Here is a 19034-nt window from a genome sequence, read left to right as displayed (position 1 = left end):
AGCTATGCAATAGCATAGCTACCGATAGCTACTGGATTTAGTAGGCCCTCCTATTAGCGACGGCCCTGCAGTCACATGACCAAGACCTTCACATTCGACCAATCAAGCAAGCGAACGAAGGACAAATATCTAATGCAGAAATGCTGCACATGTGTTTCATCAGCCGAGCCTTGACGAAGAACGGGTTTTTCTCACACATCATCCCGAGATACACCAAATCAAGCATCTTTTAAAGGTAGTACACGTTGTATCTGATTGATTTATTACGAATTTATCTCACTATATGTGTTTTAAAAATGTTAAAAACTGATTATATGGAGGCTGGAATGCAGATTGCTTCAAATGTTAGCCTAAACCACAGCAGTTTTTCAGCTTTCCTGTCGTATACAAAAAGTATACAAGAGATGTTGAGCATATGGGATAAACGAACAGCTTAAACATAAATTAACCATAAATCTGTCAAACAATTATGTAAGTTTACCTATTAATAATGATATGCTGATATTACTAACACAGTTGTCCTGCTCAAGCCAGCCACGAGGATGCCACGTTTTAGATGACGATATTAAAGTCATCATGAAATCAGAATTGACAATTCTTATTTTTTTTAATGGAATATTGTAGTATTTAATATAAATAATGTATCCGTGCACCTCAGTAGTTTTTCTTAAATCCATGTGCCGTCGTAATCTTTAATAAAATAACGTTAACTTCCTCTACCCCTGACTCGTCATCAGGTGTGTTCGTCAATCGACATCGACTGTCACCTATCAGGGTGGAGCTGAAAACTGAGGCAGTGATGCTCGTGCTGCATAACCTAAGACCCAGAAAATAATTGTTTTTAAATTTAGAAATTTTAATGTCATTACATTGTTTAGAGCAGTGGTTCCCAATTCCAGTCCTCGTGACCCACTGCTCTGCACATTTTGTATGTCTCCCTTATTTATTTAACACACCTAAACCAGATCATCAGCTCATTAGGAGAGACTCCATGAACTGAGTGTGTCAGATAAGAGAGACCTACAAAATGTGCAGAGCAGTGGGTCACGAGGACTGGAATTGGGAACCACTGGTTTAGAACATAAGAAAAAGAGAAAAAAAACTTTGTGTTGTGTTGTGTACTCTGTAGAGGGCAGCAGGACTCAGTTTTGTCATAAAACACATTAAAAAGATTTATTGACTTTCCATTTCATCTTGTGCTACCATATTTCGTATCGACCTCGCTTGTGAAAATGTAAAAACTTGACGCTAGTTCAGATGCAGCTTCGCTGGCTGGAAAATATTGAAACCATGTCTTAGTGTTTCAAAAAACATTAAAACAATCTTTAACACTGTTTCTTTCTTGAAAGTCCAAATCAATGATTGTGGCACAAGTGAAAATCAACAAGTCTCTTCTTTTTCAGTGTAGCCCACCACGCTTTCCACAACTCGAGCTTGACCTGTTTAGTCATCATTTTTGAAGCATCCCTGCTTGTCAGTGTAGTGAGGCCAGTAGTCAGTGGCATCTTTCCTGACATCTGGTTGTAGTATTGTGGATGGATCACATGTTCCAAACTGGCATAGAATAATGTACCAAAATGCCTGGCACTCAAAAGCCTTTTATACTGCCTGCCACTGCCAGTAATGAACAATAGTGCAGCTATGTAGAAAAAATGTATCCTCTAAAAGGACTGTCATTTAAGCATAACACACAGATATTTTTTGGGTATTTAAGTTATTGAATTTACAAAATGTGCATTTAAAATGACAAGAAACTTTGGGAAAACACATCTGGATGTTCAATTTTATTTAATTGAATTTCCTAGTTAAAAATGAACTTACAAAGGAGCCTTGATAGCATGTGACCTAACATGTGCTCATGTCTCTTTCACGTCCTTGTTGCCAAATGTCAAGCACATGAGACAAATTTTTATTTTATTGACTGAAGGATATCATATGATGATGCTAAAATGCAATTTGTTTCGGTTGAATATTGTTGTATTTTCTCTGCATCGTTTATAAATGACGAAACGCCATAGAGGGTTCATTATTTTTATTTTTTTTCTGCAGTGTTGCTCCTGAACATAACATTTTAAACTACCACTGAACTGAAATTCATTGTCAAAGCTGTGTTTTTATAATATTTGCAAAATGACAGACTTGCATTACTGGTGTGTCTGTCTCCAGGTACTCAACTGTCAGTCATGTCTAAGTGGTGCTCACTTAAGAGCCAAATGACACAGGGCCCCATTTACCAATCTAACGTAGAAACAAATACAGATCCAAGCACAGAAATAGTCTTGCGACTGGGTTCACATGATGGGATTGGCAGCGTACAAATGTGTTTCATCAATCACATATGACTGATTGTACGTTGATAAATGTGGCAGCTGAAAACAAGTGTCATTAAATATCACGCCCCAAATTTTAGAAGCCTCGCCCTGTAGTTTACGACACAAGAGAAATGTAACCCGGCTAAGAAGTAATATCACGAAAAAGAAATTGCTCTTACTCCAAAAACACCCCTCAGCCTCGTTTTTGCAAACAGTTACATTCATTAATGAATTAATAAATGACCTAAACTAAATACTAGTAAATAAAACCTTTACAAACATTAACCCTCCAATCACCCTCAGATTTACCCCACTTTTTTCCCCCACTGGGGTCAATTGGACCCTAGCAGTTTAAACTTCTAGAACTTGATTTTGTTTTTATTTTTATGTTTCAGGGATTTTATATTTCCTTGTTGACTGCGTAAACAGCTCTGTGAATAAATTACCACCCCCCCTTAGATCAGAGCCCTAAAGCAGAGGTAAGTGTTTGGAAGATAAAGCATGTTATAATGACCTCAGTCTCATTAAAAAAAAAAGTTTAATTCACTAATAATTTTGTGGATTATTCCATATTTGTACGCACACAGGAGAAATTCTCATGAAAAATCTCCACCTAATTCACATGTGCGTACGCACATGAATTTCTTAACCTCGTTCTTATCTTAGTGAATTTGAAGGATTCTAAAAGAGCGCCATGTTGTGCAAGAGTTGAGTCATTTGAGTCACTTGCATAAACTACTCCCAAGCCATCTCCATATAAGGGCTTTCCACACACGTTTTCCTTACAGCCTTTCGTCACTCTTGTCAAACATGCAGCTGTTTGCAGACGCGCTCTCGCCCAAACCTTGAGCAATGCCAAGTGTCCCATTCTCACCAGTTCTCAGATTAAACACCTTTCATACAGACCCAGATTACAGGCCTCTCATGAGACAGCTGTACACGTGCGAATATCTGTGTTATTTAGAGAAACCTCGCAGCTGAACACAATGTAGCTTTTCTTACTATATCACTGTATATGTTGAAATATAGCCTATTTAAGATTAAATTAAATTGTATGTATGTTATATGTGATTTTATATATGGATGATATAATGCAATTAATTAGTAAACATTTTTTAATTAGGGCTGTGAAAAGATTAATCGCATCCAAAATAAAAGTTTGTTTACATAATGTGTGTGTACTGTGTATAATTATTTTGTGTATATATATATATATATATATATATATAAATACACACACGCTTGTGAACACAAACACATTTAAGAAAAATGTGTTATTTATATATAAAATATTTATATTTATGTATAATATAAATTATATATACAGTATATACATGCAAATATTTCTTAAATAAATGCATGTTTGTGTATTTATATATACAAAATTATACACAGTACACACATTGGGTCTCATTCATGAAACATTCGTAAATATACGAGTAAATATGTGAGTGATTTGCGCGTAAAGAGAAATTCCCGAAAATTCTTCTCCTGATTCACAAATACTTCGTAAATGTCAGATTTGAAAGTGAAGTGTGTGTGTTAATGAATTCCAATCAGTCATTAATGGGGCGCGCGTGCACGCTCATTCTCTCAATTACCATAAATCCCGCCCATTAAAACCGACTGACAACTATATATGGGCGTCATATTATGACACCAAACGAAGGATTTCAACATGTCTTCTCAAAAGCGAATGAAGAAGAGAAATTTCTCAGATGCAGAAATTGAAGTTTTATTATCAGAAGTTCATTCAAAACGCCACATTTTATTTTCAAGCGTAGGCTACATAGTGGCGAATCAGGTCCTAAAAAAAAAAGGATTTTTTTTTAGATAATAATGCTTTTACCTAAATGCTTTAGGTAAAAATGCTTTGCAGCCAGCATATCACAGATGCAGTTAATGGAGTTCCATCTGTTAATCGAACAGTCCCAGAAGTGAAAAGAAAATGGTTCGACATGAAGCTTGGCTGCAACACTTGTGACTTGCGGACTTGTAAAAAAAAAAAAAAGAATAAACAGCTTGAATATAAAAATAAATAATAAAAAAAATATTTAAAAAAGACTTGCGGACTTGTGTTCCATTTGCAGATGCTATAACTGGCTCTCGTAATTAAAGTAAAAAGAAAAACCGTATGTAATTACTATATATATACTATTTTTTCAAAATGCTGTGTAAATATGTACCCGATTAAGGTGAATTAAAATGCAGCCTTATTAATGAGCAAAACGTTCGGATGTTAAACGCACTATTTACGCGTGGCTGGGAGCAGGTGTAGATTTCTTTCGTACCAACTAACATTTGGAAAATACGAACATTTTAATGAATCCGAAAATTTACGCCAGAACCACTTTACACTAGCCTAGAAATCTAGACGCACCCTAGCGGCAGCAAAATGTATTTTGCAACCAGGTGGGTCTAGACACTCTCAATAGACCTAGCTGCAAAAACCCAAATTGGGTCAGGCCAATCACAACGCGTATAGAGTAGGCGGGGCGGGCTTAACATAATGACGACAGAGATGTGACGGTTACCTGGCTTGAAAACAAAGAAGTCTTTCGAATCGGCTTTGGCCGCGACTCTGGAGGACTTGGAGTTAAGTTTTTCTTTGAGAAAAGAGCAAAGAACGGCACTTAAGTCATTCTTTAAAAAGGAAGATGTGTTCGTAGTTTTGCCGGTGTTACACCAGATTCTGTGACCGTCATAATATGTGACCGTAGTGGGCGTGGTTGTCACTGCGTGCTCCGTGATCTACGCAAACAGCGTAACTTCTGACTATAAGCTAGGGCTGAACGATATTCTGTTTTAACATCGACATCGCGATGTGCGAATGAGCGATAGTCACATCGCCGGAACATGCGATGTGAAGGGTAACGTTAGTAGCACACAGTAAACACGAGATTGTTGTATGGCTTTTTGCTGGGGTGACATACGCGTTCCGCGTGCCTGCACAGTGATTGGTTCGCTGTGCCGCAGCTCACCGCTCACAGCCAACATTCACTGGCAATCCTATAGCTAAAAATGCGCTACGAAGAGGATCCGCCGCAAAAAAGTCAAAATTCAGTCAGCTATTTGGGACTAGCCTATTTCGTCTACAAAAAGGAGGATGTTGACCAAAAAGAGGTAGGCTACTTTGCTGGAGTGTTATAAAGTTGTGGATGTTTTTTTTTTTTTAAAGTCGTTTATTTTTCGTGTTCGCATTTATGAGGAAAAAACAATGTTATTAAGGACGCGACCGTTGTGAAAGCGGCAGTAAAAGACTGCTTTAAAACTTTCACAGATACCTCAAACAGAAAGCACAAAGCCTTTCTTTAAAACGAATTTCGTTTCGTATTAATTGTATCTTAATTTTAATCAGTATTTCATTATCCAATTTCCTGGATTTAATAAATAAATATTAAATAGCAGCCAGCGCCTGAACTGGAGATTATAAACTATCATCCATGAACCGCAACTCAGCATGAAAGGTAGCCTACTCGCCTCACACACCTAATAATAATAATAATAATAAAATAGAAATCTCTACTTTTAAACAGAACCATTAAAAAAATAATAATAGCCTAATCTGTATGAAAAGTGCATTTCTCCCGATCACTGCTGCGAAGATCGCGAGTCAGTATTGTCAACTTAATCTTTACAGAAAACACTTGTTTATTAATAAACAATTAAAATGTCACATTGCAATATTTTACATATTATTAATCATTACTTTTGCTGGTTATAGGTGCCGTTTACATGAACGCGTCACTGAATCAGCACAGAAAACATAATTTTTCGGGTCCTAGAACCTGAAGAACGTTAGGTCCTGTGAAGAACGTTCACCGAATTCTGAGAGAAATATGTTTCTGGAATAAAATATTAAGTGGCCTTTTTTTTTACTTGTAATGAAGCTTGCTTATTAGTGAAATTATTAATAACATGGAATGGTAATTATTGACTTTAGCCTGGATTGATGGCTCGCAATATCGCGATATATATCGTTGGGAAAAAAAATATCGCAATGTAATTTTTTTCCAATATCGTGCAGCCCTACTATAAGCCAAAGGTGAAGTATTTACGACACGTTTGTTTAGAAATGCTTTTTTTTGCCTGTCAGATATGGCAAAAGTTGAATCTATCATCTAACGTTAGCTCAGCTGTTGGGAAAACGCTCTGGTTGGTTGTAGCGCTGTCCTATTGCGTGCAGAGGGAATTTGAAAGACAGCCGTTTATCCCGCCCCTCGGATTGAGCCGTGTCTATGGTGAGTTTCCAGACCTAACATCTTGATGTAGGTCTGGCTTACCAGGCTAACTTTACACACGATTTACACAAAAATTCGTTCTGCTCGAGTTTCATGAATGAGACCCATTATGTAAACACAAACTTTTATTTTGGATGCGATTAATCTTTTCACAGCCCTAATTTTAATATAACTATAGTTATGTTAAGATGAAATATAACTTAACAGCTAAACGAGCCTGGTGTCAAATCGACATCTAAGAACATCGATCCTACAAAATGTGCACAGGACATTAAAAACATATCATCATGTTAATTTGATGTTTATCTAGTTGTCAGAGATTTGAATTAGGAAAAGTCATTAACCCTAATACTGTGTTTGGGGTCAACCCCATCTGAATTTTCCATCAGTTTTCCTTCATCTCAGTGGCATACAATTTTGTAACTTTTTTTTTTTTACATGAACTGGGCTGTTCTTAAGGTATGTAAAAAGTCACATTCATGGTCTTTGGGGGTCAAAATGGGCTCTAAAATTATATATTAAACTAAAAGTTAGGCTATAGTGGAATTCATTATAAACCATATACAAGCAAGCCAAAATGAATTTATTTAAAGGGATAGTTCACCCAAAAATGAAAATTCTATCATTGTTTACTCACCCTCAAGTTGTTCCAAACCTGTATGAGTTTCTTTGTTCTGCTGAACACAAAGGAAGATATTTGGAAGAATGTTTGTAACCAAACAGATCTCAGTCCCCATTGACTACCATAGTATATATTTTTCCTACTATGGAAGTCAATGGGGACTGAGATCTGTTGATTACAAACATTCTTCCAAATATCTTCCTTTGTGTTCAGCAGAACAAAGAAACTCATACAGGTTTGGAACAACTTGAGGGTGAGTAAATGATGACAGAATTTTCATTTTTGGGTGAACTATCCCTTTAAAGAGAAACTCGCAATTTGACTCTCATACCTCCTTTATTTGGCAAGAATCCATATTCACTATGTATGTGAAACTATTGTTCATTATGTAAACAAGGCTTTATACTATTCCAATATCCACACAAAATATCATCCTTCGCATGCGCAAAAATGTGTTTGCTTGAGCACTGGGCACATTGACCGGCACGGATTGTACGGAGGACCATTTAAATTGCGCGGTGTAACTTTTATGTTTGGTTGCCTGCATTTTAGTTTGCCGATGAATGGCTGAAACTAATGTTAACAAATGATACCTTATTGTAAATTGTTACCAAAACCTTTAAGGGTAATGAAACCCCGCTCTTTCAGCTCAAGTCTACCTCACAATCTTTTTGAAACATGCAGCTTACATGGGTGTGTTTGGCTGTGAGAAGAAGGGAGGGAAGTGGGTGTGATGTGGCAAGGCAGGAGAGGGAGAGCAACTGTCAGTGGCCCATGCCTACTCGCACTAAAAACGGGTAAAACGTGTGGAAATGCAAGATTTTTATAGCTGGCAAAGTTAAAGTCAAATGAAATGCACTGACAAACGTCTGTTTGTCCTTTTTAAAGTAGCTGAATGCTCTGCTTTATATATTAGATTAACCCTTTGACCCATACAATCACACCGATGTGAATAGAACATTGAGTGCAGCATCAGGTGATCTAAATTCAAATGAGCTTTTGTGCTTTGGCTGGTGTTGAGCCAGAGACGGGCGAGCTCAGCACCTGTCATATATCACAGCTATTTTTTCTCACAGTTTGACATTGTCATTGGAAAGCACACGTGGTGTCATCAATAATTAAAGCTGCAGTCCGTAGTTTTTCCTTTGTCGCCATCTCTGTTCGAAATCTGCAATTGCAGTTATTCGTGGAATTATCAGCTTTACGTGGGTTGTCTCGGCACGGCACAGCGCAAGTGAATCCAATGTTTTGAGGAGAATGTGCGGCTGTCAGTCACCGCGCCGGTGTGGATAATGTCATTCAAAATCACAGATTCTACTTTTTGGAAGTATGACCAACATAAGAATTTTCACTGCAAAATGTCATCTGAACAATAACACCCACTTTTGTTCTGACCAACTAAGCGAAAAAAAGCATTGCCGTAAATTGCGCTGATTAAATCTAACGATTGCTTTTCATATCACGTCAAACCGTGCAAATTATACTTTGTCAAATTGTTAATGTTAACAACATCAGCATTGCGTGACTACATTTAATGCCCTTCCGATATTCATCCTTGTTTTCGCATGGGCCGGTTGCAGTCTCTTTTTTTTTTTGTAGCCACTCCGAAGTCTTTTGCATTTTACAACGGGTGAATCTCCAGTTGTCACTGGTGAGTGTCGTTTGAACCTTTATAGATCCGCCATCAAATTGATAAGTTTAGTTATATCAAGTGCTGAGAGAAAAGGCTATAAATCTCCACCTCCAACATCCTCACACTCATAGCCGACTAGCCGGGACTCTTCTTTGTGTACAGATGTGACGTAATGACACAAAGACACGCTCGAATTGCCCGCTGAAATCCACCAGGACCACTGGAATTAAAAACATTATTACAAGCGTACTGTTTTGAATTAAGCTAAGGCAAGCAGATAGTTTTGAATACTGACTTGTGTACTTGCTAAAAAAAAATATTTTGGAATTTTTTTTTAACCCAAACAAGTTACGGACTGGAGCTTTAAGAAACAGTGTCTTCTCATAAATATAAAAAAACCTCATGAATAATTGAGACACCGACGCATCATCGAAGTATTATAGTGCAGGACACGATGTAGATTTTCAACCCGGAAGATGAAAATAGTGGGAAAAAAACTCAATTAACCAGTTTTCTCCTACAATTATATATAACAGATGCTAACATTGTCTTCAATTATGTTCAACACACACCTCTGTTAAAACTTCAGAAAATTCTTTCATGACCCTTTTATCTACAAGCATTTTTTAAAATATATATATTAATGATCTGAGCATTTGTAAAAAATAATTTTATAAAACTGTTACCAGAACAGTATATATTAATTTATTGTATGTAGTGATTGTATGATTTGTGATTCTAACTGCTAGAGACTGGGCACAAAGAGGATTAGGCTTAAAGGAATTCTTATCCGATGAATCCATCTAGTGGACAACTTTAGTGTTATATCCTTTATCGGTCAGCTGAAATATCTGGTAGTCTTAAAAAAAATAAAAATTTGCTGTTAAACTCCAGAGCTTCATAAATTCATGAAACTAAGCATGTTTACTCACAATGACTTGTTCTCCATATGTAAAAAGTTTGGAGGAGTTTGGTCAATGCAATCTTAATTCTTAAATCTTAATTAATCTTAACAATCTTAGTTAATATCAAGTTGGTCGTAGCTAATGACTGTAAATTAGAAAGTTGTCCGGCTTTGATGAGAACAATAAATGTACTGAGCTTGGTGACAGTAGGAAAAACCACCCCCCCACCTTTCTCAAGAGGTGGCACTATAGAGCACTGCCTCCACGCCCATTTCTGAGCTTTTGCCAGTGTCTAACTATCATTAATGCTGATCTGTGTTGAGTTTCATTTAATTCTAAGCAAGTTAAGTGACACCTGAAACACCCAAAAACACCTGAAAACAATATTAAGGTTTGACACATATTATCCTAACGCTTCTCTTCATGTTCATCAACATTGTGAGTTTGATAGCTGTAGGTGAAACTACCCAACACACACACACATTTATTTCTGCATTCAGTTTGCCAAATTACGTCAGCAGCAAAAAAAAAAGGGAATTTGATTAATTAATGGATGATCTTTACATTTTGGCTTTTTTTCCTGTACACTTTTGTATACTGTTGTATATTTTGTTCTGTTGATTAAAAAGAAAAGAAAGAGAGAAAAGAGATTCTGCGCAAAGTGAGCCAACTGGCTGCTATCTAATCATGCTCTCTGTACTTTAATGGCATGCAGCTCAGTCATGTGGCATTGGTGCCATCTGAAGTGTAGAAAAAAATTCAAACTGGCATGCACCTGATGTCACATTCCAGTAGGTCTGTTAAAACATTAGGACATTATTACTTTTGCTCCCTTCTAATTTTAATGACATTTTTATGCATTGTTTTTCCCAGCATCAGAATGTGTGGTATATGGGCCTTGTTCGGTAGTGATGAGTGCCTCTCGACTCAGTGCACCAATGCCATGAAGATTGCGCATCGTGGTCCAGATGCTTTCCGCTTTGAGAATGTCAATGGATTCACCAACTGCTGCTTTGGGTTTCACCGCCTTGCTATTGTGGACCAGCTGTATGGCATGCAGCCTTTGCGTGTTAAGAAGTTTCCCTACCTCTGGTTGTGTTACAACGGTGAGATCTACAACCATATCGCGGTAAGTAGATGAACGTTGTTAATACAAAAATATAATTTTATCACAGTGATAATTTCATGTATGTCTCCATTTTAGTGTGTGTGTATATATGTATATATGTATATGTGTATATATATATATGTATATATGTGTATATATATATACTAAAATGGAGACATACATGAAATTATCACTGTGATAAAATTATATTTTTGTATGAACAAAATATATATATATTATATATAAAATAAAATATTTTATTGTCATTTATTAGGCAAATAACAAACTGAAACAACTAAAAATTCATTACTTAGTCACATATGCAAGTGACATCTGACATTTTTCTCTGACATCGGGATCCTTCGGCAGCTTATGCAAAGATTGTTTATCCACAGCCAGGAACAGCACAAGGTCTGCGTGGCATCACAATCTTATCACAATCTTGTATACAACTACTTTAGATCCATTCGCTTCTCATCGACTGAACACCAGTGGACAATGTTGTTGTCTTGGTACAGAGGTAGTCATATTAAAATGATTGTGCCCCGTGACGTCACATGCCACCTCGGATTCAAACAAAGTGTTTTTACAGCTTGATTATATGAATGCTTTTTTATTGATGACAAGGATGTTTTAAGTTTTGGAACTTGCAGGATGTATTAATGATACAAAGACCTCTTATGTCAAAAGATTTCTCATGTCATGACCTCTTTAAGGCCTTTGTGTGATTGAGTCATGTGATCGTAGTTGGAATGATCGTAGATGGTTTAACTTAACATCTAATGATCTGTCTTTTTCCTTATAGCTGAAGGAGCACTTTGAATTTGAGTATCAGACCAAAGTTGATGGAGAGATCCTTCTGCACCTGTACGATCGCTTTGGAATCGAGAAGATGGCATCTCTGCTAGATGGAGTGTTCGCATTCATCCTGTTGGACACTGCTAACAGAAAGGTTTTCTTGGGGAGGGACACATACGGCGTAAGACCACTGTTCAGACTGCTTACCGACGATGGCTTTCTAGCAGTCTGTTCTGAGGCCAAAGGTATAATGAATAAAACCAAGTCATATTTGTCCTCTCCTGGTTAATTTAACTAAAACCATAGTCCCGATACAGATAAGTGTGACTATCAAATCGCAAAACTGTTTTAGATTAATAAATGAATGCATGATTCAGAGTGAAGCACGGCACTGCTCTTTTACACGCCTGCAGCTCAAAATCTGGCGTCTGAATACTTTCTCAATTCACTGTATCTTTGACAAGACCTCAAGGTTCCATATTTGTGATAGAAGTAAAATTTGAACAGAAATGTATTGTTACAGGAGAACACGTAGGTGGCTATTTTTGGTACATCGCCTGAACAAAATCTCATAGGAACTTTAATTTGTGATATCAACTTTAAATCAAAGCCATATGTCTACAAAGTTGTGTTCCAAATTTGAAGTAATTTGAGTCAAAATTATTTTGTAAAATATATATTTTGTATAAAATGTTTAGTACAGTACTCTTGATTTACAGTCAATTTAAAGTTCCATAACTTTTTCATACTTTAATGTTTTGAAGTGCTTTCAGACTTTAAAACAAGAACTAACTTGGGTCTATATTCCAAAGCATTCTTGAATAACAACAGTTTAAGTTTGGATAGTGCATTTTCATGTCCATTCTCAAAAAGTGGCAGTTAAAGGGACACTTCACCCATGGGAACATTGATCTTTATTGAAAGTGGGTCATATATGTAGTCGAAATGTAAAATTAATTTTGAATTTGGTGCCTTCTTGGCCGAGGAAAGAAAGAAAGTAACTTCAGGACGCATTTGTATGAAAGACACCAACTCCCACAATGCACCACATTGCACAGCTGCGCAAGCCACTCCCACTAATCCAGAAAGCGCATATCTGCCTAAGAGAAATAACTCTTCCGTCTACAAGGCTAGCTACCACCAGAGCTTGAAATTAATTTCACACAAAATGTCTAGTTAGTTGGCGAACTCATTAGTGAATTACTCTTCATTTGTATTTCTTTCGAAGTGGTGAATTATTGCATTGTAACGTTACCTGGATGTTCAGTCAGATGCGGTGCGAAACTAGGATAGTTCACAACACAAACGTCCGTGTCCTCGTCTGATTCACAACACAAACGTCCGTGTCCTCGTCTGATTCAGAGATTTCATCCAGGAGAAGTTGTCATTGTTGAAATTCTTTGCCACAGTCGGACTCTATCTCTGTGTTCGTAGCGGTTCGTAGTTGCATAGTGAGATCACCGGCGCCACCAGTCCGCCCTAACCCGAGCCAGTCCGGGCTCCTCGTCCGCGGCAGGCAGGTCTTCTGCCTCGGCTGCTCTTCGCTATAATGCTTGTAAAGGTAGCCACAAACACCTGATTCAAGCATCAGACTTCTGAAATCCTCTTCCTCTATATCATATTGAGCACTCTCCTCCGCTATTGTCATAACTTTACATCTGTCTCCACAGCGCCTGTTAGCTTAGCTTCCAAACAAGATGGAGGATATTGCTTTTAGTTTTCAGAAAGTCAAGTCCCACCCACTGATCTGTAATAGGCCTGTAGCGTGAGCGGTTCCCGCCCCCTGGGAAAGATGAGGAACGAGTGTCTGTAGTCTCAACACTTTTCAATGAAATGTGACTTCCTGCTTATTATGACGCAAAATGATGATTTTTACGTCATAATAAGCAGGAAGTAAAACACTTAAATCCTTATTTCTCCCATCTCAGGGAAAAATGGATGAAAAATCCACATTTATTATAATATATGACTGGGTTTCTAACAATACAAAGCTTAATGCAAATGGGTGAAGTGTCCCTTTAAGGGTTGGTCTCCCTGCCATTTTCTGCCAAAATAAATGCCTAATGGTTTAAAGTCTGAAAATAAAGAAATTAAGACAGCCATAAATATTAGCATTGTAATTTCAGTTACTGAAAAAAAAAAAAAACTTAAATAGTATTTTTATTTTATTTTACAATTACATTTGTAATATTTTTATTTTAATAATCTTAGTCATACTGATATAAAAAAAAAAATGTTGGGCAAAATTGTGCAGCCCTACAAAGAAGCACAGCAAACTTCTTTATTTTATTTTTTTATTTTATATGCAATTACATTTTCATTTAGTTTTATTCATATCTGCTGGTGCAATACTTTGAGCACACATTTATTGCCGAATGATTACAGCATCACATTTTCACTTTGATTTAATCCAAACAGGTTTGACAGAGATCACACACTCCATGTCCACCCCTGCAGAGATCACCCCCTTCCCCCCAGGACACTTTGAGGAGTTTGAGTTGAAGCTCACTGGAAAAGTCAAGTCTGTTCAGATGGAGCGCTTCCACTGCTGCACAGAGGAACCTAAACATGCCTCCTATAACAGCCTTCAGGGCCTTGGCACAGGTAGATGTCATATAGGGACGTAAAAGTAGTCCAGATTACTTGTGCATTTCTATTTCACATGTTCTGAAGCCATTTGATAGCTTTGTGTGACACTGAAACTGAGTATCTGATGTTTTTGGATCATATTTATTAAAAAATATAGAAAATTCTAAAAGGTTCACAAACTTTCAAGCAGCACTGTACGTCGTCTTTCAATCAATGACAACTAAAAATAAATACTTTTTTCTCCCTTGTCATCAGGCTTTGAATTGGAGACGGTCAAGAGCAACATTAGGATCCTGTTTGAAAACGCTGTAAAGAAACGCTTGATGGCTCACAGAAGAATCGGCTGCCTCCTCTCAGGTGCCTGTGCTGCTCTTTCTGTTATTTGCTTTAAGTGGGTTTGTTACTTTTGCCTTTTTTATTACATTCACCCTATCCATGATGGTTTTATTTCCAGGTGGTCTCGATTCCAGTCTGGTTGCCGCGACACTCGTGAAACTGGCCAAAGAAGAAGAGCTTAAGTATCCCATTCAGACGTTTGCCATTGGTGCAGATGACAGCCCAGATCTTCTTGCTGCCCGCAAGGTAAGTGACACTGTACATTCAGCCTGTCATATGCACTTTATGCTTCTATAGCCTGAACATGTGTTGCACTTTCTAAGTATAGCGCATTTCTATACAATTTGTGTTGACTTAAAAGCATTAGATGCTAGTGTTGTATGATTGTGGAATTTCTAACCACGATAAAATACCTTCAAAATATCGAAGGTTTAATACCGTTCTTGGATTCTACAGGGAAAAATTGAGTTTCTGAAGAAAATTGTGTACATTTTTCAATCTGGTGCAGTTTAAGAGTAAAAGCATTAACCTTTTACCTTTTTAATCTTTGCAATGGCTTTATGCCTGTACTTTAACGTGGACTCAAACCCCCCTGTTTTATTACTGATGGTTCACTCCTCAGATTTGAAAAAAAGCTCAAGAAATGGTTTGTAAAGCTGTGGAAAAGTGGGAGTGTAGAAACAACAACCAATAATACACAGATCTACAAGACGCTCATTACACAAACAAATGAATATTAATGAGCAGAGAAAAAAAAAAGAGTAGGGGGCATCATTATGTATTTTAAAATATAACCCTATGACAACAAACTCATAGGGTTTGTATTGTATCATTAGAGACTACTATCAACTATTATTAACAAATCAAAACAGAGTTTTAGAAATATAAAAAAAACCCAGCATTATAACTTTCTAGAGCTATTGGTCTCAATGAAAAATGAGTAAGAACATTTAAAATGTCTAATACATTTATGTGCACTACAATCTCAACGTCATTTTAAAGGCATAATTTTTTTTGTCCATTCTTCAAATTTTTGGTCAACGTCACTGTCTGTGTTATAATTCACTGTTTCATTGTTCATCATGGTTTATGTTTGGATAAAACCACCAAAATAAAAGTTCCATGGTTTAAAGGGCCATGAAAGTCTAAAACGCATTTTTGAGATGCTTCCAGTAAACAGATATGAACCGGTTGCACATCAGTAGTCTCATTTTTATCGAGGCAAAAGAGGATCATAATTTTTTGGATCATTTTGTTCTTCCAGTTTAAAAATCATATCACATGCCATATGTGGTTTTGAGTATTTAGTAGCAGATCACGTTGTTTTAACTGGTGTTGTGTGGCAGGTGGCAGCCTACATTGGCAGCGAACACCATGAGGTGAACTTCACGCCTGAGGAGGGTATCCGCGCGGTGGAAGAAGTCATCTTTCACTTGGAGAGTTTTGACATCACCACTGTGCGTGCCTCTGTTGGTGAGTACAGGAGCTCAGACTAATTATAGGAGTAGAAGGAACTAGGGCTACTCGCGAGTAATGATAGATAGATAGATAGATAGATAGATAGATAGATAGATAGATAGATAGATAGATAGATAGATAGATAGATAGATAGATAGACTACCATGACTACGCTCTGACTACAATGTTCTTCCACAAGATGTTTATTATCCGCTAGAGTGCCAGAAGTTACATGAATTAAACTGTAATGATGATTTATATGGTATAAATCAATAATGATCCTTTAATTGCCTATATATAATAGTGTAATCAACACTCGTGCTTGCCGTAGCACACCGATTAAGAATGTGTTATAAAAAACAGCCAGGAGACAATTTCCATTTGAAATGGTTCATTTAAAAGTAGACATTTCAAGATTTCTGTAGATGCATTTCTCATGTCTGTGAGGTAAGTATACACTGAGGTTCGGTTTATTTCGACAAGCTGAGACCGAGATGGCAGAAAGAGCATCCTGTTTGTTTTCATTATTTTACAAAAGTTTGACGTTTTATTGTTATTGCGAGTGCACACAAATAAAATTTTGAATGATGTATTATCTGTCCGACCCAAAAAAAAAAAAAAGTATGTGTGTGTGTATGTATGCGTGTATAAAAAAAATATTATTTTGCATCATTTGCTTCCTCAATATTAATTTCCTAGCTCAGCTTATAGCCACTAGGTGGCAACAGTGCTTTTCAGAAAAAGATTTGTATTCAGTGATGTTTTTGTTTCTTCTATGCAGGGATGTACCTGATATCAAAGTACATCCGTGAGAAGACAGACAGCGTTGTGATTTTCTCTGGTGAAGGTTCTGATGAGCTGACACAAGGATACATCTACTTTCATAAGGTACATGTCATTTATGATCATAAGGTATGTGTCAACTCCAAATGTATAAAAAAGCTACACTTAAAAATGCTCAAATAAAACGGGTTCTGAGATGTAGGGTGTAGCAACATTTGTGTAGTTTTATAATGTAATTCAAGGACATTCAGACATTTTAAGAGGGACTTCACTATGGTCACTATGTGAGACATTAGTGTCTTGTCATGCATTGTTAGCTGTATCTTCAGACTTGGATTCTGCTGAATTTGTGACCTGATTTGAATTAGGCGCCGACCCCTAAAGCGGGCGCTGAGGAGAGTGTACGTCTGCTGAAAGAGCTTTATCTGTTTGATGTGCTGAGAGCGGACAGAACCACGGCTGCACACGGGTAAGACAAAATACCCCTTCCTTCTCTTCCCTTCCCACAGTAACTTGGTGATTTCCACTGTTTGTGACGTCAAACCTTTTCCACTAGACTGGAGCTGAGAGTGCCTTTCCTGGACCACAGATTCACCGCATACTACCTCTCTCTGCCTGCAGAGATGAGAGCACCGAAGGTGAGTCCTGACACCTCACAATTCAGTGACTTATCCTTCCTCATGTCAGTCTAAAATGTGTCTGTTCCCACATCAGTTACGGTGCCTGGTCTGAAGTGTAATACAAAAACCAAAACCCCAAATATGAGCAATAATGATAGTGATGCTTAATTTATTGGTATTGCTTTTGTTTTTCAAATATCATATTAGTGGTTTTTGTAATCCGACTGAATAACTTGTTTGATTGGAGCAGAATGGTGTGGAGAAGCATCTCCTGAGGGAATCGTTTAAAGGGATGAATCTTATCCCAGATGAGATTCTCTGGAGAAGGAAAGAGGCCTTCAGTGATGGTATGACATCCTTGAAGAAATCCTGGTATGCAAGCCTGCAGGAGCACATCGAGTCTGAGGTACTACACATGTACACACACAGACTATGATGTCATGGATGTGCACAGTACAAGGTGTGTATCCTTTAATCTATCTTTTCTCCTTCAGGTGAACGACTCTCAGTTGGAGAAGGCTGATAAGCTGTTCCCTTTCAATCCCCCCAAAACCAAAGAAGGCTTCTACATAAGGCAGGTCTTTGAGAAGAAGTACCCCGGCCGCAGCGACTGGACGCCACATTACTGGATGCCCCGCTGGATCAAGGCCACCGACCCCTCAGCCAGAACCCTGTCCATCTACAAGCCTGATAAAGACGAGTAATCGCATCATTCTTCAGACCTTGGCTAAAGATTACATTCTTTACAGCACACACATCTGCCTATGGAGCTGGTTCAGAATTTGATGCTACCTTCCTCTGTTAAATGAGCTAAATTAAAAAAATGTTAGGTGGGTTGTTTAGTCTTTTCAAAAGAGAACTGAATTTGTAATACTGCAGGCCAGGTCTTCACAGAAATTAAGCCTTGTCCACTAATCAGGCCTTCAAGCTGCCTTGCTGAAATTTAGTGCATTTGTGTATATTGTGTATCATTTTATTTTTTTCTCTTCAGATTTCTTCAAGCTTTATTTTATTAAACAGAATCTAAAAAGATTTGGGAACCGAAGCGAGGAATAGCTAGTTGGTTAAAGGACACCACTATAAAAAATTGTATAGAAACCTATAAATACTATTTTTGTTACTGCTTTAAAACAAAAGTTTTATACAAAGATTCAGAAAGCTTGAAGGGGATCCATTCGATTTTAAGATCAGGGGTGCATTTCCCAAAGCCAACTATGGTCACAATTTCTGTTACAAATAGAGCTCAATGCAACTTGCAAACAAAGTTGACTACTGATGCTTTTGGAAAATGCACCCCTGGGCTGGAAAAGTTGTTGGTTTGTTTAGGGCTGTGCAGCGATTAATTGCATCCAAAATAAAAAAAAGTTTACACAATGTGTGTGCACTGTGTATAATTTTGTACATATATATATATATATATGCATGCATGTATATATTTAAGAAATATTTGCATGTGTATATACTGTATATATATTTATATATAACCTTATATATAAATATTTTATATATATAAAAAATAATTCTTAAATATATACATGCGTGTGTATTTATAACATATACATACACAAAATAATTATACGCAGTAACTTTATTTTGGATGATTGTTGCACAGCCGTATTACAGGCCATG

The 19034-nt window shown here is 37.2% G+C and overlaps 1 protein-coding gene across 2 annotated transcripts; it reads left to right on the top strand.

The window, feature by feature from the left end:
* Positions 1–23: 23 nt before the first annotated feature.
* On the top strand, positions 24–18131 carry LOC311284271 (asparagine synthetase [glutamine-hydrolyzing]-like). Of its 2 annotated transcripts, XM_084399239.1 has the most exons (13): positions 119–235; positions 2708–2791; positions 10587–10842; positions 11627–11864; positions 14038–14223; positions 14464–14565; positions 14663–14790; positions 15891–16017; positions 16784–16890; positions 17154–17254; positions 17342–17423; positions 17656–17811; positions 17900–18131. In XM_084399239.1, exons 3-13 carry the CDS (start codon positions 10594–10596, stop codon positions 18107–18109), a joined length of 1686 nt encoding a protein of 561 aa, XP_084255365.1. In that variant the 5' UTR covers positions 119–235; positions 2708–2791; positions 10587–10593; the 3' UTR covers positions 18110–18131. The 2 variants fall into 2 exon arrangements, with proteins under 2 accessions (XP_084255366.1, XP_084255365.1); XM_084399240.1 differs by lacking the exon at positions 2708–2791 and having other exon boundaries at positions 24–235.
* Positions 18132–19034: the final 903 nt, after the last annotated feature.

Source organism: Rutilus rutilus (genome assembly GCF_951802725.1).
Source record: "Rutilus rutilus genome assembly, chromosome: 24".
Taxonomy (NCBI): Eukaryota; Metazoa; Chordata; class Actinopteri; order Cypriniformes; family Leuciscidae; genus Rutilus; species Rutilus rutilus.
The sequence above is the reverse complement of the archived record's forward strand: the minus strand, read 5'-3'. Positions and strand labels throughout refer to the sequence as shown.